The sequence below is a fragment of the Podarcis filfolensis genome (genome assembly GCF_964270895.1).
Source record: "Podarcis filfolensis genome assembly, chromosome: 9".
NCBI lineage: Eukaryota > Metazoa > Chordata > Lepidosauria > Squamata > Lacertidae > Podarcis > Podarcis filfolensis.
In genome coordinates this window covers 48,694,951-48,720,297 of record NC_139610.1, presented here as the reverse complement: position 1 = coordinate 48,720,297, position 25,347 = coordinate 48,694,951, and the positions used below count along the sequence as shown (strand labels likewise).

Genomic DNA, 25,347 nt, shown 5'->3' with positions numbered 1-25,347 from the left:
TCTGTACTAAACTTTCAAACTTTAAAAAGACAAAAGCAAAAAGAGAGAAAAGTGTACATTGTATCTACTGAAAAGCAATGAATTTAACAAAGTCTATCTTGCTGAAATTTAATCAATAGGAAAAACTGTAAAGACATCTGCAGTGGCACAAGCATCATACAAAGGTTTGTAGAGCCTCATTCCTTGAACGTTTTCTAGGAAACATATCTTTCGGGAAAACTACAAAGAGCTTTTTGGTAACGTTTATTACAACATAAGTCCAATTTCATCAGATGCATGAAGTATTATCCTGAATTACAGTATTTCAATACCAATATCTATCTATATGTCTTGTGTTTATAAGAGAAAACTGGAAATGGGGAAATAAAATGGAGAAAATTGAGGGAAATAAAATGGAGAAAATTTAGTAATTATCACTGTCTCTGCTTAACATTTGATAACACAATACATCCTGCTATTGATAATGCAATTAACACACACAATGTGCTAATAATCCTTTGTCTCAGTTGAGCCCACAAATCAGCCCACTGACCCTCTTGATGAATTCAATTGATTTCACATTGCAGTTGCCCTTTGAAGTTCCTTTGTTCCAAGATTGCCACTCTAAAGCCACTTAACACATTGCCAGGAGAGATTGAAATGTACCCCCCATCAGTTTTAGATTACTGTCATTTCTGGTGTCATATTTGTTTAATTGTTTTTTAATGATTGTTATTTCTATGCTCTTAGCAGTTCTTATTTTTGAATCCTGTATGGGGAAAAGGTTAATGATAATGATAATAATAATAATAATAATAATAATAATAATAATAATAATATCCATATATTACACTGAACATGATAGGTGAATGAATGCCTGATGCTGTGGAGCATATAATAAGGTCCTGATGCCAGAGTAGGTAGACAAATATGACATCTCTTTCCTATAGTCCTGGGTCCATATCTCTGTTATGTGACCTGTTGGTGGTGGTGATGAGCAGCAGTTTTAGATTGAGGGCTGCCAGTAAGCAAGTACGGTGCTACCACTCAAGGCCTGTGAAAGGGAAGTATCATTTTTCAGGATGTGCTATAGATAGATCATTGATGATATGTTTGAGTGGCTTCAGCTAGAAATTGTAAGTGACAACAGTAGTCTGTCGTTTTACCTTCTAATTTGGTCCTACAACAGATAGTTCCTGGGTACCAGTTTGGCCTAGTTAATCAGTCTGTCCATCCCCTCCCCCAAAGCGCTGGGTGTGTATTGCAGTTTGAAGAGGGTCTGCTATAAATTCTTAGGTAGTTAGTCTCTGTCAGGGATTTTTTAGGTACAAGGACCTGATTATAAATCATGGTTATGCTAGATTAGGTAACCCAAATAATCAGAAAAACTTGCCGCTCTTTATAGTGCTGGAAGTACAAGCTTTGCAGAGTATATGCTTGATAGCAAGCAAGAGCATACATATGTGCTATATTGACTTTAAAGCCAATAACCAAAAGCCCACACAAAAACGAAGACTTAGTGTTGTTTCTGGGAAACTGCTTGGTCTTCGACTATTCCATGTTATAGACTACAGGCACCATTATTTGTATGTTATTCACTTGGTCAAGCACTTGCTGTTGGGAGTTGTAAAGAAGGTATCCCAAGCTTTTCAGTGATAGGCTAAAAGACATATTCTTAATTTTAAAAAAATGCTTGTAAGGAAGCTCTAGTAATGTGCTCTAAGCAGTTTACATTACTCTCCCCCCCCAAACACACACACCCTTTATCAGAAATCAGGTTGCTTTGTTCTGCATCCAAATTACCAAACGGTTCTCTTGGGCTTCCTCATTAGAGGTAGTCTAATGTTCAAATTGGGACGCGGGTGGCGCTGTGGGTAAAACCTCAGTGCCTAGGACTTGCTGATCGTATGGTCGGCAGTTCGAATCCCCGCGACGGGGTGAGCTCCCGTCTTTCGGTCCCAGCTCCTACCCACCTAGCAGTTCGAAAGCACCCCTAAGTGCAAGTAGATAAATAGGTACCGCTTTATAGGGGGAAGGTAAACGGCGTTTCCGTGTGCTGCGCTGGTGCTGGCTCGCCAGAGCAGCTTCGTCATGCTGGCCACGTGACCTGGAAGTGTCTCCGGACACCGCTGGCTCCCGGCCTCTTAAGTGAGATGAGCGCACAACCCTAGAGTCGGACACGACTGGCCCGTACGGGCAGGGGTACCTTTACCTTTACCTTTACTAATGTACAAATAATAAACAAGGATAATAAAATCAGTGGGACTTTGGGCGTCTCAGCCTCATTGTATAGTCAAAGCTAAAAATATGTATTGGCTTGCTTAAAAAAACATGGATTATTAGTTTGAATGAAATTCCCAGTCACAAGGGCCAAGTGCCGCATATAAAGAAACATGTATATTTGTATAAGATAGTAACTTCTACATATTTTGGGCTCTCATACTTCTACCTTTCACAGATGTGTTGACACTGTCAGCTGAAAGCCACATAGGTATTTATTTATGGCTCTTCATTAAAATAAACAGATCATTTCATGTTATTCAAGCAATAAAGTTCAACAAGATCAAACAATAAGCCATGTGATCAAGCCATACAGTTATGGGCTGTTTTGTGGTTTTATTTTATTATTATAATGTTAATTGTACCTGTTTTAATTGTGACGTTTTTTGTAATTTGCTTTGGCACTATTTGTTGACAGGCAAGCTGTAAAGTGCAGTCAAACACACACATTAAAACACCAGTGCACTAACCTCTCTTCTAAAGTATGAGATTATAAGAGCCAGTGCAGTGTAATAGAGTGCTGAACTAGGACTTGAGAGACCAAGTCTCAAATCCTCACTTAGCCATTAAGCTCACTGGGTGGCCTTGGGCTAGTCACTGCCTCTCAGCCTAACCTACCTCACAGGGTTGTTGTAGGGATTAAATGAGTATGTGGGAAACTACCCTGAGGTCCTCTGATATGTGATAAACTACGCCAGGTAGTTTAGATGGTTCGTTGAGAGAGGTGGGCTTTCATTTTTAATACTGCCTTTTATAATCTGTTCATCCTCTAAGGCCTGCCTTTTAATCAGTCATCTGCCTCATTCAGATAAACTCTTTCTAGAATATAATTATTTTCTGAAAAAAATGAAGATCTGGTTGTCACAAAAGATGTTATGTTTTGAACTCCTTCCCTGATAAGCCATAAATCTCTGCTGTATATATTGCAGTAATTAATTGAGCGTTTCAAGTTAAGAAACTTCCTGACTGGACTTGGCTGTTCCTGCATGTACAGAGGCTGCAGCCAAATGTAACATGTCTGCAGAGCTTTTTAAAGTCATGATATGAAGATATTTAGCGTTAGGAAATGGTGAAGGTGTGTGGAACCACAGCTTTTATCACTGATTCATCCACTGTGAAGGCATTCTGGTTGTGCATATTGGCCAACATCCACCAAGAGCAGCTCTGCCAGATTTCATTCATTTCAACAGGGCTTCCACACTGAAGCCTTTCTAGAGCCAGTACTGCTTTCCCTCTTGTCTGAAAGGATATGCTTAATTGTCATGCACTTGAAAAAATTGCCTTAATTTCTTTACTCGTTTTATCCCACAAAATAAATATCAGTAATTAAAAGTAGTATTATGTGGTACAGACAACGGCCATTTTGTACCAGGTTACATTCCTGACCTCCACACGCATCGGCGGAGCATGTATATGCCCGCTCCACCTTTTACAGCCCATTACGCCCTGCCCCCTTTTCTTCCTTTCTTTTTTGCCAATTATTTTTATTGATTTCCCAGTTTTAACCCAATTACAGTACTTACGTGGTTTTAGGCATTGGTTTTTTAAAAATCAAGTTCAGACTATTGACTGACAATTCTGAGTTAATTTGAAAGCCATAGATCTTCTCCACTTTGTCTTTTTCAATATTATACCTGAGCCCTCAGCTCTGAGAGACGTATATACAAAACAGAACAGGTGTGCATGTCTCATACCTCAAATATTTTGATAACCCAAGGCATTTTGAGATCTACCACCACATCCTCCTGCTCATTTCTGATTGAAGATAGGGCTTTAGTTTTGTCAGAAACCCAAGTATCCCAAGTGCTTTCAAATGATCATCATTTACGTTATGATATCCACAGTGGATAAAATTACCTTACGAGTGTCACAAAGATAAACTGGAGCCATTTCCTACCCAGTTATTATCCGTGTAGAACAGGTTGTTCCCTGCATGTCAGGACAACACTGATAACATTTGGCAGCAGAAGCAAATATACACACTAATATTAGAGCTGTGATAACAGACAGGCTTGCATTCTGAGTTTGATGTTTGGTAGCAGTCATTCATCTTTGTTTTGCTGCTGCTGCTCCTCCTGTTCTGCGGTACAGTACAGAATGAGTTCATACATTGGGCTCACAAAGCACACTTCCTAAAGCAGGTGACTGCCCATATAACTTCACTGTTTGTTAAGAAAACAAACCAGAAAAGAATTTAATAACATTGGGCGACATCCAATTGTGACTGCTTGCACAACGGAAATCTGCATGCACAATGAGATTTCCGGTTTCTCTTCTCCTGCTTCCAGCCCCCTGCATGCCCCAAAAATTTGCACAGAAGGCACCCTCGGCTTCCAGGATAGAGGAGAGGAGGAGAGAAAGAGGCTCTCCTGTTGCAAAAGCAGGCAGCTGTTCTCATCATGTTAGAGCTTTTCTCACCCATTGTCTGTATGAATAACGACATTAAATGTGAGAGAAAAGTACCCATGTTCATAATTTGAACCCAAAGGAGTGTGGACACAGAGAAAAACATATGCCTATTATTTATTTAAAATACTTTTATGCAACCTTTTTAAGGAGAGGCTTACACATATATAGTTCAACTACAACAGTAAAATCAATGAAAGTCAGTAAAAATAAACCCCATTTTGGGTATTTAATAAGTGGCTGTTAACTCTTCAATATTTCATTCAATCTGTTTAACTGCATGGTCATAGCTATAACCTGGTTAAGGTGCATTAAATTCAATTCTTAATACTTCAGTAGAATGAGTAAAACTGAAGCATTTATATTTATTCTGGCCATGTACACCTTCAGATGTGAGATTGTAGAAGAGCCAGAAATGTATGAATGGCAGCATTATTTTGCCAAGAGTATATTATATGGCAGCTTTTTGTGTGCTTACCTGATGATGTGATTCTGAAATGATGAGGAATAATGCTTTAAAATAAACCATACCTATGTAATCAATTATTTAAAGTATAGTGTAAACTGACTCAAAAACACCTGAGCAATATTTTTAGTTGCCAGAAGTCTGTATAATGTAGACAATTGCTCAAGTTAAATAGTGTGATTTGGCTACATGTTACAAACATCATCATAATAGCCATATGGTTTAAGAAGCATGTTGTTTTCTGACAGGCTAATGTACTGGAACTATTTTGTTTATGTTGCTGCAACAGCATAAGAAAGAATAAGAAATATTTTTGGTTCATGCAACTTACATTTGGTTCTTGCAATTTATATTTCTCCACCCTACTTCTGCTTGGTATAGTGCTTACATGTGCCATTGATTTCAAGAAGGGCCATTCCAAAATAGCAAAGGGAATGTTTTAGAGAAACTAGTTGTATGCTTGATCTGCTGAATTGACTTGCAAAATTGCAATTGATAGGAATCTTTCAAAAATATGCTTTGCACTACTAATGCCATTTAAAAATACATTTATTTCTGAACCAGAATGGCGGGTGTTGATTTGTACTTACTGCAAGCATTCCTAGTATTCACAATGGTATATTTGTTGAATCCTGTTTTGCACGTAGTATTGATTGGGCAAATCAGGGAATGTGCAATACAGACATGGTGGGTCATGTAAATGTATGAGAAGTGAAAATGGAACACACTCCCTGAATACACCCAAGATTCCTGTGCAGATCATCCCAATTTAATCATGGCTCATGAAACACCCAGTGACAAGGAACTGCAGGTGGTTATGTTTTGGAACAAAAGTGGTTGGTTGCAAAATGGGCTGCTCCAAACATTATTTCTCTTATGGAAGAAGTAAAGGAGCATACATCCTAGACAGGAAAGTGGAAGGGAGATTCCCATAGATCTCCAAAGAGTTGCATGATGTAATAAAGTGAGTGGAAAGAACATCCTCCCATCCCAAGTGAACTCTTAATACACATCACTGTTAAGTATTAAGATCCATCTAAAAGCTTTAACACATCAGAGGGTACCAGTACCACTTCAACATAGGCTCACACAGTCATATATTTCTTCATTAGTTGGATAAAAATATGAAGGTTATGAAAGATGTACAATTCATGTACAATTTTTTAGTGGTCTGTTTTTGGTGGGTTAGAGTGGGCAAAAGGAAATAAACAATGAAGTTCAAACAACTTAAAGTGGAGTTTGCATACACTGTTTGCATAAAGCTATGCTATGGCATATGGTATGACTACCATACACAAAGTAGGTAAATAAAGCAGAGGTAGAACAGCACATTTCAAGACAAGGATAGGGGTTGCTAACTCTGGGTTTGTTTGTCTTGTAATGGGAAAATTGACAGCATGTGTGTGCTCTTAACTCTCCTGTACCCACCAATTTAGCATTCAGCTTCCCACTCCCTCAAAAAAAGCCCATTTCCCCACCTGGTTTTCAAGACCAGAGATAATGGCTTCTGGATGGCATTTGTAGGGGGAAATTGGCGTGTTTGGATAAAGTTAAGCTCCCCATCTACCACTTATTCCATGCAATGTTCCTCCATTTGCATTATCTCAGGAAACAAGTTTGGGAACATACTTTGTCAAGATATGTAGTTCCTCCCTAGGTGTGGTTGTGGGAGCTTTTCAACAAAGCTTGCTTTATGTTGCTATTTTCAACTCATGCCTATGCACAGTAGAGACTGTGGAGAAGAGGCAACCCAAATTGGGCATACATACCATTGATTGCAGTGGGAGAGATTTATCAACATATTCTAATTTACCCATTGAGTGCTTAGCTTTGTCTAGTTCATGTATGTATAATACAAAATTAATGCAAATTTAATACAAAACTAAAGTGTAAAATTTACAGACACTGATGCCATAAAATGTAGTAATGGCCACTAGCTTAAATGGCTTTAAAACAGTATTAGACAAATTCATGGAGGATAAGCCTATCAGTGACTACAAGTCATGGGAAAGTGAGATTGCCTTCATGTCCCTAGAAGCTTCTGGTGGACCACTGTGGGGAACAGGATGCTAGACTAGATGGCTCTTTTGTCTGATCCCAAAGAGCTTTAAAGTAGATTGGAGTTACGTAAGAATTTCATCATGCAGGGAGTGTAGCAAATGAAATGGCATATGAATGTCACCTTTGGTTTGGAAATCTGTACTAATCCCAACTTTACTATGGATTTCAAAATTGGCACTGCCTGCAGCCCTACCATATCACAATGGTTTGTGATGTTGCACTAGTGTTGCCAACAGCTTTACTCATCAAATATTGTGTTGATGTTGTGGAGTAAACAGTGTTTAGATAAGTTTGTAAGAAAGCAATCTGCCTGTAATCCTTTATCTGGAAATGAATCCCACTGTGCCAGTGGATCATACATTCTGTAGTAAAGAAATGGATGCTGGAATCCTTGTTCTTTTAAATTGCCACGCCAGATGGTTAAACAGAATGTTTAACAGAATGTAATGGAGGGAATGTTACAATGCCCTGATATAATTCAGTACTCTTTCTACACCTTATAAACAAAGCAACAGCATGTAAACAAAGAATTTCATAATGCCCAGATGCAAAAGCAGTAGTCCTCCAGTACTTTGACTAATGAGTACAAACTTGTCATCCTATGTTTATGAAACCAGAAAAATGATACAGCTTCCAGATGAACCGTGTGTGTGTGTGTACATTATTTTTCTGAGAAAATAAATATTCTGAGAAAATATAACAATGTGTTCAATTTAATTAAAAGCGTGAACAGCTTGATGTCTCCATTACTACACAGTCTAGGTTCCACATGGGAAGCCTGTTTGGTGGAGCTAAGTTCCCTGTGGTACATATCCGAAGAACTGTGCAAGTTGTTCCATAAACTAGATTATCCTGCCCACTTGGAATAGCAGCAGCCCATACCAAATAGAGGGAATTATTAAAAACTAGTTTATGATACATCCTTATGGTTAGATGCTTAAATCAAAAAGTCCAAACCCCCAGCCAGGATACCCTGGCTGTTGAGAGGATAGGACCCAGGCTAGTAGCAATTAGGATCCTGACCCAGGTCTTGAATTGAGGATAGCCTGCTGGTTGCACTGCCTCTTCTTCCTGCTGCTGCTGTGTTGTTTTTAATTATGGAAGCCTTTAATGCAAAAATTAGTATATAGCCCAGCCAAAAAATTGAACATTTGGTAAGCATATTTTACCCTCCTTTGTTTACTTGCATTTCACTGTGCTTTTGTTCATCCTCCAGAACGTTTTGCAACAGGAACACTTTAATTAATTTCTTACACAACCACTGCTTAGCACAGTGTGTAGCAGGAGGTACTTAGGAAATAGTTTCCCACAAGCAAAATTGAATTATTTGCTGCTTAACTGAATACTAAAACAACATTGGGCCAGCTTATCTACAGGCATTAGTGTAAATGAATTTATGGTGGAAACATTCGGGGGGAGGGGATAGTTTATCACCCTGTAAGACCTGGATGCTTGATACCATCATAGACCAAAATACATTAAAATTCAGGTCTGTTATCTGCCCAGATGGTTTCTTTCTTGGCTACTATATATGTTTGGTTTTTAAGTTGTCCTCTGTACCGTATGGAAAAATATTAACTGTTAAATTATTCGAATATTAAATTACAAAAGGATAGTCTCTTCCTTTGATGGGAGGTGGCAAAAAAAATAAGAGCTAGAATAGGACCCCCACATCTGTTGTGCTATTTGGCACCTACAAGTTTGGATCCAATGGACTGCTGTGTATCAAGAGCTGAGAGCTAAAGCAAAACAGAAAGCTACTTATGGGGTTCCTAGAACCATCTGTTTGGTCATTGTGGGAAGCCTCTGCCCCACCACTTTGTCCTTTACTACTGGTAGTATATAGATCTCTGGTGGAATAGATCAGCAAGGGAATCTGATTCCCAATTAGGTTACAATAGCAAGTATTTATAAGTGACAATATTACGTTTGTTCTACACTTTCAAGGAACTGATCCTTCAGTGTGCCAGTACCTACTCTGTGGAACTTTCTGTCCATTGATACTATGCAGCCACCTTTGCTGTACTGCTTTTGGCACCTGCTAAGAACCTTTTTGTTTAAGCAAGTCTTACCTAGTCATGACAATTTGCCATGTGCTTTATAATTCATATTTTTAAAACTGCTGAATTTATTTACATTTCAAAAAAAATCTTAGACTAACTTGTTTCTAGCATCTGATTTTATCAGTAGTTTTAATATCCAAACTGAGCTTTTGATGACTAAGTGGTGGTGCAGCAATAAAACAGCTAGCACATTTGCAAAGCTAAGCAGGGTCCAGAATGGTTTCAGATTGGACCGCGTGTTTAGGTTCATGCATTGCAGGGGGTTGGGTGGTCCCTGTGGTCCCTTCCAACTCTGCAGTTCTGTGATTCTATGTTTCTATGAAATCCTGATCAATCAAATAAATAAGTAAAATAGTACTATATATATATGAGGTGACTGAACTTGTGTTATTTGAGTATCAGGCTCTGTGCCTTTCACCTGTAAAACGTGAGTATTAAAAACATCCTGTGTAACTTGCAAACTTCTTCAACAATGGAAATTAGTCTAACGTTCAAAAAAATAAGCTTACCGTGTAACCTTGTGTGTGTTTCCTCAGAAACAAATCCTATGGAACTTAATGGGTTGCATTTCCCAGTATGTGGAACGTTTTAGTTTAGAGAAAAGGTGAGTAAGTGGTGACATGATAGACGTTTGCAATTGAATGGATAAAATTGATAGAGAGCGGTAGGACTTATGGAAATCCAATGAAGCTGAATGCTGAAAGATACCAGACAGATAAAAGAAAGCACTTCTTCATACAATGCTTAGTCATAGCTGTCAACCGTCCCTTATTTGGCGGGAAACTCTCTTATCCCAGCGCCGTGTCCCGCTGCTGTCTCAGATTGATGATATCCCGTAAATTTCCCGGGTTTCAAAGGAAGCAGCTCCTCTCCCTCCCTCCCTGCCGGCCAGGGAGGAGGGAGGCTCCAATTGTGTTGCTTGGCTGCGTTGCTCACCCAGTAAGGAGTCTAAGAACGACTGGGGGGTGGAGCTTGCATGCCTTGTGCAGATTAAATCGGCCGCGTTGCCTTTGCTCAGCGCTTCCCAGCGGAGAGGTAACGGTGGTTTTCCTTGCTGCATCCCCTTTGCCAGGTTGCTGTGCTGTGGGAACCACCGCTTGAGGCTTCGTTTGGCTGCTGGCTGGGCTTTCTGCCTTTGGCTCGGAGGGGCTCAGAAGTTGAACATACCTGTGCTCTGAAAATCCCTTAATTTGGCTGCTTGATCCCTTATTTTCGAGGCTGCTGGTCCTTTATTTTCAAATCTGTAAGTTGACAGCTATGTGCTTAGTTACACTATGGAACTGACTCTCGCAGGAGGCAGCAATGGCCACCAACTTGGATGGCTTTAAAGAGGATTAGACAGATTCATGCAGGGTAAGGTTCTCAGTGGCTACTAGCCACAATGGCTGTGCTCTGCCTTCACAGTCAGTAGGTTAATGCTTCTGGATACCAGTTGCTGGAAACCATAGGAGGGGAAAGTACTTTTGTGCTTGGGTCTGTCTTGAGAATTTCTCACAGGCATCTGGTTGGCTCCTGTGAGAACAGGAAGCTGTACTATATGGTACATTGGCCTGATCCAGCAGGCTCTTCTTATGCTTTTATGTGTGCTTAGGAATGCAGCCTTCATTCCTGTAATTGAAATCCATGTTGCTTTGTATACCAAGCCTTGACACAGGAAAAGGACTTGACAGGTTATCACGATCTTGTAGTTTTAAATTAAAAAGAGATTTCTTCACTACTACTCCTGCCATAGCAGCACTTTCCTCACATAGCTCTGGTAAAGATAAGGGTCCAGTGCATTTCTCACTTCCTGGTAAAGCTCTTCTGTTAGTATGTGGTCCCATTTTTAGCATATTTGCAGACTCCTTCGATTATCTCAAATCACTTTCACATGGGGCTGAGGTTAAACATTATTTCTCTTGGCTTGTCCCTTCTTCAGCAGCCGCTTCCTCCTTGCTCTGAAAAGGACAGGGCAATGTTCAAATGTTTGGTCCTAAGCCCAGTATTTCATTTGTAAGTTATTTAATTTCCTACTCCAAAAATTGGAAGCAGGACTTTTAACAATGGAAGTCAAAGCTCTCATTTGTTTAGGGACTGTTTCAGGACTAATACAATCATCAGCTGAAGATGCTGGCATAATTAGGGTGACTTAAAGTAAAGCAAAATAAATTGAATACATGGGGGAAATCTTTTGTAGGAGGGAAGGTGCCAAGTTTTACAGCCTTCTGTCAGTTATGAATTGTGGCTTTTATAAACACGAACAGAAAATTATCAGTTTTGTATGTAAGCTGGCTAAAACACCTGCCTTCTCTTATTGTGGAGCCGATTTTGGGAAGAGTGTGGCAACCATTATACTGCATTTGTAATCCTTTTTGGATTGTAGCGTTTTGTCGTTTCCTGAAACTCAGTTTGAAACATTTACAGTCACAGGGATTGTTCAGTTAGTTTGGAGGCTTCCATACTGGGCTGACTCTGCTTTCCTACAATAAGGTGCACATATGTCATGAAATGAGTGCCAAAAGTATTTGAAAATTTCACATGCGGTATAGTCAGGAAATTAAAAATTAACTGTGGAAAGCACATCACATATATGTTTGGCAATGAAATTTTAATATTGTATATGTTTTGGGGTGAAAGATCCCCCTGCTTTCTTCCTCTATAATGGTCTGAACTGGAAAATGTTAGTTTCAGGAGTTTTTTGAATAATCCAGAATGTTATACAGTACATTAAATCTTTGGAGGAAACCAGCAATTGATACCAATGCATCATGTTTGTTAGCAGAGCATTTTAGCATTTTGAAGTTCTAATTATTCCTGTGTGTGAATCTGGTGACTGCAAATCTGAGTTATCTTTATGTTTACATTTAAAAGCTTCTAAATGCTAATGCTATTGAACTTCCCTTCAGTTGGTCATGTTCTCTCCCCTATCTGCCCTTTCTTTCTCGGTGTCATTTGCTTATCTTCTTTGATATTTTCAGAAGAGCCCTATACTAGTTACAAGCCAGACATTTTTAAGTGCATCTTCATGAAACCGGATAGCTGTTACTGTCACTTCTTCTCTTTATTCTTAAGTTAGTTAACTTACTTAACCGCTTCATATTTCATCAGAAATCTAAGTGGTTTACAAATCACAATCAAAAAAATCAAGGTATATAAGACAATACAATAAACTCCACATTCATAACCATGCAATAATAGCATTATTATAATCATCGACAACTCCTCTACATTTCTTCCGTTGTGAATAAAGCTAAGGGGGAAGGAATCCAGTAATTAATCTCCTTACACCTCCAAGGAGTTGCCTCTATGTTACCTCCCTGGGTAGCTGTACCCAGTGTACCCTGTATGGTTTTAGGTAGGGTTGTGGAAATGGTTGTGGGAAAAGAGCAAACACCCAGAACCCTTCCATGTTAATCCTACCTAAGCTATTAGGATACGCACAAAGAACTGGAACCCTCACTTTCTCTCCAATCCTCCTATTCCTCCTTTACTTCTTCCAGGTTCTAGCTTGGGAGATGGATGCTGCAAGGCAGCCACAGTACAAGAAATGCAGCTGTGCAAAGAATTGTCTGATGACTACACATCTTCCATGTACAGAATCTAGCTTAATGAGAAGGATGGAGCTTATGAGACTCATGCTTCATAAGGAAGGTCATGTGAACTCAAAATCATGGAAGTCCTAATGGTCTGGGCTACACTTCATATTTGGAGAATCATAGCACTGCCTTGCTCATAAAATCCACAATACAGATAAGCCATAGGTTTTATGTACCTATCTTTAACATTCCTATCTGAGTAAATATAGAACTGTTGTGTGAAGGAAGCCAACAGAAACTCTGAAGCTTGATCCCCTTGATCCTTTCAAAGATGTTGTCAAATCTCTTTAGCACAAAAATAACACAAACGTCATACAGTCTTGGAAATGTACTGGTATTATGCCTGTCTGACTTGTGTATGTTGGACAAGGTAGGGGACTGAAAAACAAAGATAAACAGAGTTTGTTCTTGACAAAGCCATGCATGGATGCATCAGTTTTTTAGAATCCACATGCCAATCTAGTAGTTCAGCCCCCCCCCCCTCCATACTTCTTCATTCTTTTAATAGCTATATTATAAGAATTCTTTAATTGGTGAGATCTGTGCAAAGAAAAAACACACACAATTGTTAAGTCCCATAATAGCAGAAAACATTTATTTCCACTGATTTACACCCTGAGGAAAAACTGACGTTGTCATCCATCTTTTAGCTATCTCTTTCCTGCCTTTAGAGTGATGGTGTAGGGCTTGGAGTTGGACTTGTATTTGTTATTCCACATTTTGGGGGGGGGGAGGTGTTGTGCTTCTCATCATGGCATACAAACTTGTGGCCAAAACACATTTTTCTGCTCATAACCCAATGCAGAAAATCAGCCACTTTCATCTCTTAAAGGGAACATTATCTATTCTGGCAGTGATGATTTTAGAGCTTTGCAATCTTCCTGCTCTTCAGCTTTCCAGAAAGTATTTTGGATGGTTGCCTGCAGCTGGCAACTCTTTTATGAATTCCTTGGAAAAAGACACATGCACGATAACCACCCAAAATTTCCAGCAAGTTGGAAATTGGAGACACTTCTCTGTCCCTATTCTGGCCACAAACTTTCACCAAAATCTGAATACCATCAATATAGTATGTGTACAACCTGGTATTTAGGGAAATGTTATCTCTAAAAATTAGCTCTAATTTCTGACACATTGAATCAATGGAAATAAGAGTTATGGCCAAATGAGAAGATGTGGGAGATCTGTGATAGGACTTCTAAGTTTGGGCTGAGAAAGTTTATTGCTTCCTTAAGCAACTTATTGCATTGATGACCTTATTTTAAGAATAAGAATTTATGAGAACATAAATCTATTCTCCCATTGTCTGGACACTTCAATTCTTTAACTTCTGCTTGCTTTTTTATTTAAAGTGTCACCACTTAATCTTCTTGTCCATAGGCTTAACCATACTTGGTTCCTGCAGTGTTTCAAAATATGGTTTGCCTTCTAGTCTGTCATCTTTTCAGCTTGCCTTTGACTCTATCAGTCATCATCTTCTTGAACTGTGCTGACCACAGCTGACAAGTATTTCCCAATGAGGTCCTTTGAGTGCTGAGATATATGACCCTATGATTTGCCAAGTCTTGAAAGTGATACCCCCCTACATACAGTGCACACAATAGCTTATATGTCCAGGTATATAAATGTGCCTGTACTAAAGATAACACAAGGGTATTAAAGTGTATATGTGGATTAATTTGTAGAGGTCTTCTCAAAAAAATAATTATTCCGAAGATAGGTTCCAGAAATGAAACTTAGTTTCATTCTGAAGTGCATGTATGCAGTTATGTTCCACAAATACAGCTGAAACTAGCACTTGGCAGGGCATGTTGTTTAAAAATATTCCATCCCAGCATGTGCAAACTTGTTTTTGTTACAGAATTCTTTTGTTAAAGGTGCAGTCCTGCCATGCCTTTGCCAGAATGATGGGATCTGTATCAAATCAGTATGTTTTGGAAAGCAGCTGCATTTAGAGCTTGTAGTTACAAATGTTAAATTGGAATTTACATTTAATATATTGCTTGGAAAGGTTTCATGTATAGTTGAAAAATCACAAACAGGAGAAAAGGAAACTAGGCTTGTAGCTACATTCAGAACATACCCTGTGGGTGTTAATTCTTATCAGAATGGTTGAGAATGAGCATGATCTTTCTAAAAGACCCTTTATGCAGTGTACAAGGATTTGGCATAACCCCATAAAAAGCCTAACACAAATAATCTTCTCTGTTTATTGCATGGTCCATGTGTTAATTCTGGGAACACAGTTCATCTGTCTCTCATTTACTGGGTCTGTGCAAACACATGACAACTAGATAAGCATCAGTAGAGATAAACAAGTATCATGTGGATATTTGATAAGCATACGTATAGACACAAAACGGATCTTATTTTTATAAAGTACATGTGATATTTGCAAAAGCTGTAAACTTCAGTTCATATGACAATATTTTCCCAAAGTCACTTAGCCTTCAGTTGTGGCTCTAGGGCATAAATTACTACTATTTTGTTGAGAATTTCAGTATTTCTTCAAAGCTGGTATGGAATTCTGAGATCCTATATGGGTGTTTTCCTCTAGGCTTAATAATTTAATACGTTCAGTAAGATCAAATAGAAGGGCTCAGTTTTGACATACGGCTATTCATTGGCCTCCCCTTTGCTCCTGACCTCTCACGGAGGAGACACATAAAGAAGAGCCTCGGATTATGATTGCAGGGTCTGGGTTGGTTCATATGGAGCAAGAAGGTCCTTGGGGTGCTGCTGTGCTCAGCTGTTTAAGACACTTTGAATTGGGCCTGCAAATTCATTGGCAGCCAGTATAGTCAAGGAAGAATTGGCGTTACATGCTCAAAGCATCTTGCCCCGGTGAGCAACCTAGCCACTGAATTCTGCACCAGCTGAAGTTTCCAAACCATCTTCAGAGGCAGCCCCATGTAAAACGTGTTGCAGTAATCTAACCCAGAGGTTACCAGAGCACAGACAACAGAAGTTAGAGTATTGCTGTCCATATAGGGCCACAGCTGGGCCACCAGCTGAAGTGGATGGAAGGCACTCCATGCCAGTGAGGGCACCTGAGCCTCAAGCAATAGCAATGAATCCAGAGGAACTCCCATGTCTCATACCCGTTCCTTCAGAGTGTAACCCCATTGAGAGCAGGCCACCTGCCATCCATCCAGTCTAGGGAACCACCGATTAGCAGTGCTTCAGTCTTATCTGGCTTGAGTTTCAGTATTATTGACTTTTATCTGGTCAGTTGCTGAGGCAAGACAATGGTCCAGTGCATCTCTTGCCACACCTGCAGATGTAAAAGAGAAGCAGAGTTGTGTGTCATCGGCATATTGCTGACAATGTACTCCAAAACTCAGGAATGGGAGGGAAATGAATGAAAGAAGACTGAAGCTAGAGCTGGCTTTTTAAAACTATAGCTATATGGAGTTTCTTAGCAGGATGTAGGAGAGATATCTTAAGTAACAAATTATGATTTTTGACCTCCTAATTCCTTGTCCAGAGAAACCATGGCAGCCTTAAACTTCCTCTCCTTTATGTTGACTTTTTTTATTCAGGGTCGGATTTGGGGTTTATTTGTGATGAGGGCTTATTTGTGATGTAAGCAGGTGCATACGACTGATTTAGTAAGAGTCAGTCACAGAAAAGACTTGAGTTGGGGGGTACCTTTTCATATTGGACCCTTGGGGTTTCATCATTGTTTGAAAGGTCTAATTCTGAAGCCTTTTCACGGTCCTTCATGCTGAGTGGGAAAGCTGATGTTCCCACTCTCTAATCCTACTTTTAGACGTGCTTAGGAGTGTGTGTGCGGCAAGCTAGCCCGCACTCTTGCAGGTAGTCGTCATCCGGGAAAGCTCCACAATTTGCACTATTCACAAACCACCACAGGATGCCAATCTGCTCCAGGTCCCTAATCCCTTTCTCACACGGTCTGTTGTAACCATCTGGGGGGTGGAGGTGGGGGGGGGATGACAAGCTTGAATGAAAGGGAAAGGAAAATGCAACACAATGTAAGAGACGGGCTTATCGGGCTGCCAGTCGCTGCACATACAATCTGCACCAGCTGCAGCCCAATTAAATTCAATAGTTCACAGGTGTTCCCGGCAGAGGATGCATTAACCAAGCCACTCTTAAAAAATGCCTAAGACTTTAAACACAGAAGCTCATTTCTCCCCACTACCACCCTGCCCGCCCCGTCTCTCGATATTCTTTAAAGTTTTTTTGGGAGCACTTCAAATACAAAGAAGCTGAAAAGGACTTTCAGCCCTTTGGAAAAAAAGTTAGTGCTTAAAACCACAATGGACCTGACTCAAGCAAGCTGAATCAGCTATTCATCTCATCTGATTCATCCTGGCAGATGAATTGTTAGGTTATCAGTCCATGGCTTCAGGAGTATAATAATTGATACCTGAGAGTATTTTTCACCTAGGAAGCTGAAAATGATCGAGACAATTAGAACCCCCTCTCTAAATATTACTATTGGTCTCTATTCTGTGTGTTCTTTTTTACTCATTAGTAACTTTAGAAAATAATTTGAGATCAAAACAACTAGGTTGTCTTCTAAGCCTCACTAAAATAAATGACAAATTTCCCACTGATACATATGTAAACTAGGGCTATACTGCTATTGCATGGATGTGTGATGCACCCTGTTCCTGTGGCATTTTTGCTGGGACATGTTAGTCCTGTTGAAATGTCAAGTGTCAATTATTCTAGTTCTCTGTGTGTGTGTGCGCGCGCGTGCGCAAAGATTGGTATTGCAAAACATGCCCAGGAATAAGATAGGCACTAATAACATATTCTTATTATCAGATCTTGCCATTTAAAGCAAGTATCACCACTGTTGCGTTTTCCCTTCTCCAAAATAGTTGACTGGCTGAATCCTAATAGACAGGATTGCTGATTCTTGAAATAAACCGTTCTGGCACCTGAATAGAGCCCAACAGCGGGGCTCAATATGCTGCTTAGGGTTGGCATCCCATTTTTAATGGGCAAAATGCACAGAAGATGCTCATCTAAGAAGCACATTTAATGATTGTGTGTAAAGTTCCTGTCAACAACCATTGTATACATACACTTAATATTACTGGAGATGTAAGCATTTTGAAGACATTCCAGGAAAAAATTTACCCATTTTACAGATGAGGCTTAGCTTGTGTCAAAGATAGTCGGGTAATACATGACATCGAGAGCTGAAAATGCATGTTGAGGGATCACTAGTGATCACTACAGTCTGTAGATGAGCAAATAGTAAGCACTTCAGAAATTGAACATGCAGGAAGCAGCGCCTTTGCTCTCTGTCTGCATGCTGACATGTGGGGTGTGACTGTCTTGAGACAGACAGGCAGACATGGTGTCTCACCCACATGTATACACACCACTCACGGCTGACCCTGACATGGGATGGCTGCTGCTGCTAGCTGACCGCAACTGCCTCTTTCTCAGGGCTACATGCTGTGGGAAGTAGGCTTGCTGAACTGCATGAATGACCTGGCTGGGAATTTTAGAGGTTAAGAGTCTTGCTTGAGCCTGCATGTTCTGCCTGCATCCTGCAGTGTTGAGCCTCCACCACCCACTGGCAGCTGCATGTGCTAAGCCATGAGCTGCTGCATGTCATCCACAGTACTTTGGGTTAGTGTGCATGATAGAGTGCATAGGAGTACAGATGTCTCCACTCTTCACTGCTGTCTGCATTTCCTTTCCATTCCATTCCATTCCATTCTATTCTATTCTATTCTATTCCAAGGGCATAGTTTGTTCCCATTCTGTACTTTGAGGCTTCATCCCTCTTGAACATCTTGCTCTACATGTGAGATTCATCTACTACCTATCCTCATTAGCATCTTCTCCAGTGAAAACCGTGCATCACAGGCCACACTGGATGAGTCTCTCAGAAATAATCCAAATACTTTGATGCTCGATATGTATGTGTCATTGTTACTCAAATGCCCCTGCTTAGATTGCTGGGCAGACCTCCATCATCCTGTTACGGATGCTCTGAGACTGGATGCAGTGTTGCAACACTGTGTACCTCCTGTTCTCAGTTTCCGGGAGTTCCCAAGTTTTGATTATCAGTTTTTCTTATAACACTGTTTACGTAATCCAGGGGTAGTCAACCTTTTTATACCTACCGCCCACTAATGCATCTTTCTTGATGGTAGAATTTCCTTACCACCCACCAGTGCTCAATGGAAGGAGGATTTCGCTTGTGCCATAGAACCCCCTGCCTCCCACCTAGAATGCTGAAACGCCCACTAGTGGGCGGTAGGGGCCAGGTTGACAACCCCTGACATAATCACTGGAAACATGAAGTACGTAGCAGAAAAGCTGGTCATGAGTGTTCTTCATGTGACCTTTGGGTTCATGTGACCACTGGAAGAATATATTGCTCACACACAATTCTGATTTTTGATGTTCATGTTCATTTTGAGTTGTAAATGCAATGGCACGAATAAGACTTTCTGTGAAAGGTTTGCCTTTTGGTGTCAAAAAAACAAGTGAGCAAACAAGGAAAACATATCAAGGTACTCTATGTGTTACTTGAGAAATCATCAGGCTTTGTGGGATGTTTTCTGAGTATAGGAACTAATAAGCATGGGTTCCTGTGGTTGTGCTCCCTACGTTAACTTGCGTACATAGACTTTAACCTGTGGGATGGCAATGTGTGTGATTCTTTTTTGCTTTAACGTCTTCACTGTGCTCTAAAGCATTAAAATGCAGAACAGCAGAGCACTGATCAGAACTAACAGCAATATTGTAGTAACTTGACAAAGATGTCCAAATCCATGCTTTTTCTTCTTCTTCTCTGAAGGCATGCTAAACACATGCTAAATCCCCTAAAAAGCTACTAAAAGACTTTGGCAGCCATTAGTCCTGCATGGGCGGTGGAAGTCTTTTCAGCAAGTGAACAAACAAGGAAAATATACTGAATGGCTGACAAATGCATTTCAGCTGGCTCTTTCATTTAGACACACAAGGGTGCAGTCAATATCAATCACTGTTTTCCCTCTTACACTGAAAATCGTGGTCCCCCTGTTCATTCCTCAAGCGCTTTTCACCACAGTAATGTGTCTTTAGAATGACATTAACATGAGGCTGTTTCCGCTGTCTGAAGTCCAGGGAGCTTAAAAACCCATCTCAGGCTTTAAGATATTAGTAGTCTTCTTTTCCACACTTTTTCTTCCTTCCTGCTTCTCTTTTTGAATTGTATGCTTTTCCTTCCCCCTTCCCTCCACCTTTTTTTTAAAGTTGCAGTTTGAGACAAGAAAGAAGTCACAAATGATTTGATAGTCTTTCTCTCGTTTCTGGAATGCTTACTGAATTGTTTGCCATCAGTTGGTGTATTTTTAATTGAGCATCTGCCATATGCATATTTTATTTATATAAGAGGGCCGTGTATGCTGCAATAACAAACATCAGAATGTAAATGTGTCGTTGGTGGATTTTGCCAGGCTTGGAACAATTTTTTGCAGAGGCTTCCATGGATACTCAAGAAAATTATGAATGTGGCCTTCTGTTTCATTCTGCGTCTGTCCTCTGCCACCAGTCCTCAGCAGATAAAATGTTCCACCAATAAATCTTGTTATTTAAATACATATATTTCTTTTTCAGATAACTGCGGTTTGTAGGGAAGCTGCGCTTCTTGCCCTTCAGGAAGATATACAAGCAAAATGCATTATGGGACGGCATTTCCAACAAGCCTTGGCTATTGTGACTCCTCGAATTCCAGATTCTCTGCAGAAGTTCTATGACGGCTATCATCAACAGAGTGGGCTACATTCACTTTGAGAAACTGATTTATTTAACGATTGTACATTGTATAATGTGACTCCATGGGTTCTTTTATAAGCTGAATAGCTGTAATCCAATAATGTATGGAGGCCACAGGTTCCCCTTCTCTGCTTTAGAACTAACACAAATAATTTAAAGCAGAGTTTGGGGGAACTTGAATTCAGGTGCCATATGTGGCACTCCATGCCTTTCTTTTGTGTCCCAGAAATTTCCCTGTCCGCTCCCCACAGATAAGTAAATAAAGAGACCTACCTGACCCAACCTTGCTCAGGGACCCACGAGTTTGGGCAGGTTATCCAAAAGGATGCTCCATAGCCAGGCTAAGGACCCTAAACTCTTCATAGCTGGCCTCCAAAGCCTGATGGTGCTCATCAGATCTCTTTAAACCCCCTTTAATTCCCACACCTTCCTGCTGCAGAAGCAGCATAAACTTTAGTTTAGTCCCACTGCAGAGCAGCCTGGTGTTATAATAATTATTATTTTATTATTTATACCCCCACCCTTCTGGCTGGGTTTCCCCAGCCACTCTGGGCAGCTCATAGGACATATCTGCACATACTAAAACATCAAATATTTAAAACTTCCCAATACAGGACACGCCACACTGACTCCTCGTCTTCTGTCCACCTGGCCCAACCACAACAAGTGTTCTTTTGGCAATAGTGCTGCACAAGCCAGGGACGTGGAATTATCCTGGTGCTTGATGTGACCTCTCGTTCTGCCTTGTGGTTTAACCATAGAACCTGACTGCCCTTTTCTCCTGGCTCCCAGTTCCTACTCCTGACTCTCTCAAGACCGCTTCCCACAGCCCACCCTTAACAAAAGGGAAGAGGAAGTCAGATTTTTTCAGGACCCTAGTTCCATGAGAGGTGTTCAAATAAGCCAACACTGTTTCTGGGTGTAACTTGTCACGAAGCCCAACGCACTTCCTGAACACGAAGCTCAGGAAAGATGTTTATGCACTCATACTTGCCAGAGCACGTGCGTGCTTAGAGAGACTTCCTAGTTTGTTGCTGCCACTCCTTAAGATGGCCCAGCAGGCTTTACACGAAGAAGAACTCGCTAATTTGTCAGGTTTGCTGGCACACTTCCCTCCTCTTCTTTTTTCATTCTCTCCCACATGCTGGTCCTGCTCCGATGGCTATTTTGGATTTATTACTCATCCTGGGCCTTAAGTATCTACATTCTAATCAGGTCTATTTCAGGTACCAACTGTTGTACCCAAATTAGGAAAAATCTGGGCAACAGAGTGAGTCACTCAATAGAGACATTGCATTTGGCAAAGATTGCTAGGCCTTTTTCTTCCAAATTCCTGTTGTGAAACTTGATAACCTGAAATGTACCTGGCTTGAGTTGGAGCAGTGGTGGAAAGTGCAGGAGGCATCATGCCTGCCCTTAAGTAAAAAAACAATCATACCTGAGTTACTGCTGCCAAAATTTTAATCATAATTTTATAACATTTCCATCTATGGGAATTCATATCAGAGTTGTGCGCGCGCGCATGCTTTTCTTTACATTTTATCTTGCAGTTTACCTTCATTCATTCCATCTTAAAACTTCTATATCATTTCCCTCCCATCAAAGTGCAATAAAAGCAAAAAAGAGCTCCCTGAAATTCCATTTTCTACAAAACTATGTAAGAGTTATGTGGGCCATATCAGCAACTTCCATCAAAGGAAGACTGAATAGTGCTCTGCACATCCTTAAAACCAGTTCTGGATGGTTGGAGGATTTGGGGTTTATGCAGGGGGGAAGAGAGGAGGGGGCAGTCATCCCATTGCTCCTGCAAAACGCTGCTCATGCAGCATTGGAGACAGCCTTTTTTCTCCTTTCCAGCACTTTCATCATATGCTGAGGCTGTAATCTTACCCACACCCTGGAAGTTAAGCCTGTTGGAAACAGTGAAATATACTTCCAACTAAACATGCATAGGATTCATAAGTCATTCCCAGGGACATCTTCCCAATGTATATTCAGCATTTAGTTGCAAAATTGTTCATCTAATTCCACCCCCACCACACAACAGGTAATTTAATCATCTGAAATGTTTCAGCACCACTTCCACCACATACCTTGGAAAGTTCAATATTCTCTCCCAAGATTGGAATAGTGGCTATGGGGGGTGGGGGGGGGGAGGGATTGCATGGATACATTTGACCATATAACCTTGGGCAGCACTCAAAATACTTCCTTTAAGCAAAACAAAGATGACCCTATCAGACGAAAGATGACAGACCAGCACTGATGTAAGTGTTCTTAGGAGCTTCGTAAGGGTGAAGAAAGAAATGGATGTGGTTTGAATGCCCATTTCACTGCCCTGAAAACAAATGGAGAAATTATGTGTTCAAACCACTTCCATCATGCTGAAAACATTTCATCTGTCTTCACCCTCATCCTAAATTGCATTTCCCCCCATTAAAAGACATTGAGCTACTGTTCCAAATATAACGATGGAGCATCTTAACACTGGATTTATTTGAAGAGAGGTAAAAGGAAAAACCCAAAGGCACTGTTTCGATGTACCCTAATCTTGCTTTTGTGTAATTAATAAATACTAATTTAGAAACTGCTAAACTATTTTTCTTTTCTTTTTGATGCCTGGAGGTAGGTTGGATTTTTCAACTTTCTAATTCCAAAGATGAGGGGTGCTAAAATTTTATAACATGACTTGGGAATTCAAAATATATTTTGGTTAAATTAATATAATTTAGTTTTGCTTCGTAAGAAAAATGTGTGTAAAATGGAAATAATTAAAAATGATTCCCAAGTACTCACAGTTGTTTGTATGTATGTATGTATGTATGTATGTATGTATGTATGTATGTATGTATGTATTTAGCATTACCTGGCATTTTCAGAAGATAAAATTACTTGGTTTTCCGAAAGTAGTTTATATGCTTTATAATCAAAGGTAGATTATCAACCTAAATGTTGTCCAATCACAAAAATAATAGCAGTTTTGAATTCCTCACCCCCAAACACATATTTTTAAGATCGCTCGCTGGAGAAATTTGCAAAAATTTAGTTTCACCCCCTAAAAAGACTGAAATAATCTTGATGCATTTGCCCAATTGAATTTGCCAGACTGGTTAATTATGTTCTTACACTATCTTTCTGTGTGTTCCTTTGGTATAAAAGAACCACAATCCCAAAGTAATATTTCAAAATGGCATTTTGTTTTGATGTTTGCTTATTGTTTTTTTGAATCCACTGTCAAAAACAGTGATGCACTTTTACATATTCTCAGTATTGGAGATACTGTCACAAGCATGTAGCATGTCCTTTTTCTGGACATCACTGAGCTTAGAGGCACAAACCTGATAATATGTGTTGCATTTATGTCACTTAGGAGAAATATTGCTTAAACTGATTGAGCAACACTGAAACAACTAGTTATCACCGTCTGATTCTATTCAAGGCTTTCACTATGTGCATTTTTTGTGTGAAAGCTGCTTTTACTGAGAGAAAATGCACAGTAGTAACTGGTTAGACTTTTAACTACAAAGGAGTGTTTTATTTTCCTGAGAGATTAATAGTAGGTCAGAATCAGCTGTTAGTGCCAAGTGCCTCGATAACACAATTGACCACAGAAAGCTTTGTTAAGCCCCGCCCTGCCTTCTCATTTCCCAGAAAGAATTGGATGACAACACAAGTGCTGGCGTGATTTTTATTTTTGCACCAATTTTGCAAGACGTTGATTATGATGAGCATAAATCTCTAAAACAGGAGGAAATCCCCCCCCCTTATTATCATGAGTGGAAAGAAATTAGCAAGGAAGAGAGGGATAGATTAAGAAAGGGATGGAGGGTGTTTATGGATATATTGTCATCAGGAGAAAAATCCTATATAGCCCACCTTCAGCATTCAAATCTACAAAATGCTTTGGGATCTTTTGACTTCTTTGACCACAATATTACCATTGTGAGGCTAAATCCTTGGTGCAGTAAATTATTTCCCAACTATTAAAAAACGAAGGAAGGTTTACCCCTGCGTAGTCTCACTTGAAGCTTCAGGTTACAGCTGAACTTTTTGTAAATAAATGGCATGAACAGTCAGGTTTTGATGGAAGTTATAGGAATATAAACTGGTGAATGAAGTACATAATCAGAATTCTTCTTTGGTTAGATAAAAGCATACAGACTTCTCTGGCTGGTTTGGGCGCTTTTGCTGTGTGATGGAGACAAAAGTCAGATTTTTTACACCCACCTAGTTTTCCATTGCTTCCCCTCTGTGTGTCCATGTGTAATGCAAAATTAGAAGCCCAGCAATATCCGTAGCTGTGGCAGCTGCAGCAGGGTCAGATGGAGGGAGAGCTTTCTGTATGAGTGTGAGAGGAACTGTACGTCTCTGCATGTTCCTTGCCTGTGTGTATAGACTGTGTTTCTTTGTGCGTGCATGCAAATGCATTGTAAACTTTTTCTAGATGCATAACTACGTGATCATATAATGTATTTTTGGGCGAACCTGCTTCTCATATTTAAGAGTTCTCCTTTTCATGAGTCAAGATCTGTATATTCATTCTAGGAACTGCTTCAATGAAGGAGTGCTAATAAGGTACTAAAATACTACCAGTGGTAGTTTCCGCCAGATGTGCATGTTCCCACATTGCCCTTGTGTTGATCAACTGACAGATGTGCTTATGGCACTGAATCCCTATTTACAGCAATTAGCAACTCATTTACCCTGCACATCATACACATGGAAGGAATGGAAAAAACCAGTCATGAGACTCTGCCCTCAG

General features: G+C 40.0%; 1 protein-coding gene across 2 annotated transcripts in view; it reads left to right on the top strand.

The window, feature by feature from the left end:
• The window catches only part of AFG2A (AFG2 AAA ATPase homolog A), a 144,581-nt gene extending 123,479 nt beyond the window's left edge, over nt 1-21,102 (top strand). For both annotated transcript variants that reach the window (XM_083571155.1, XM_083571156.1), the window contains exon 16: nt 20,427-21,102. In XM_083571155.1, coding sequence (XP_083427281.1) covers nt 20,427-20,603 — 177 coding nt within the window. In that variant the 3' untranslated portion in view covers nt 20,604-21,102. The remainder of the gene's footprint in view (nt 1-20,426) is intronic.
• Nucleotides 21,103-25,347: the final 4,245 nt, after the last annotated feature.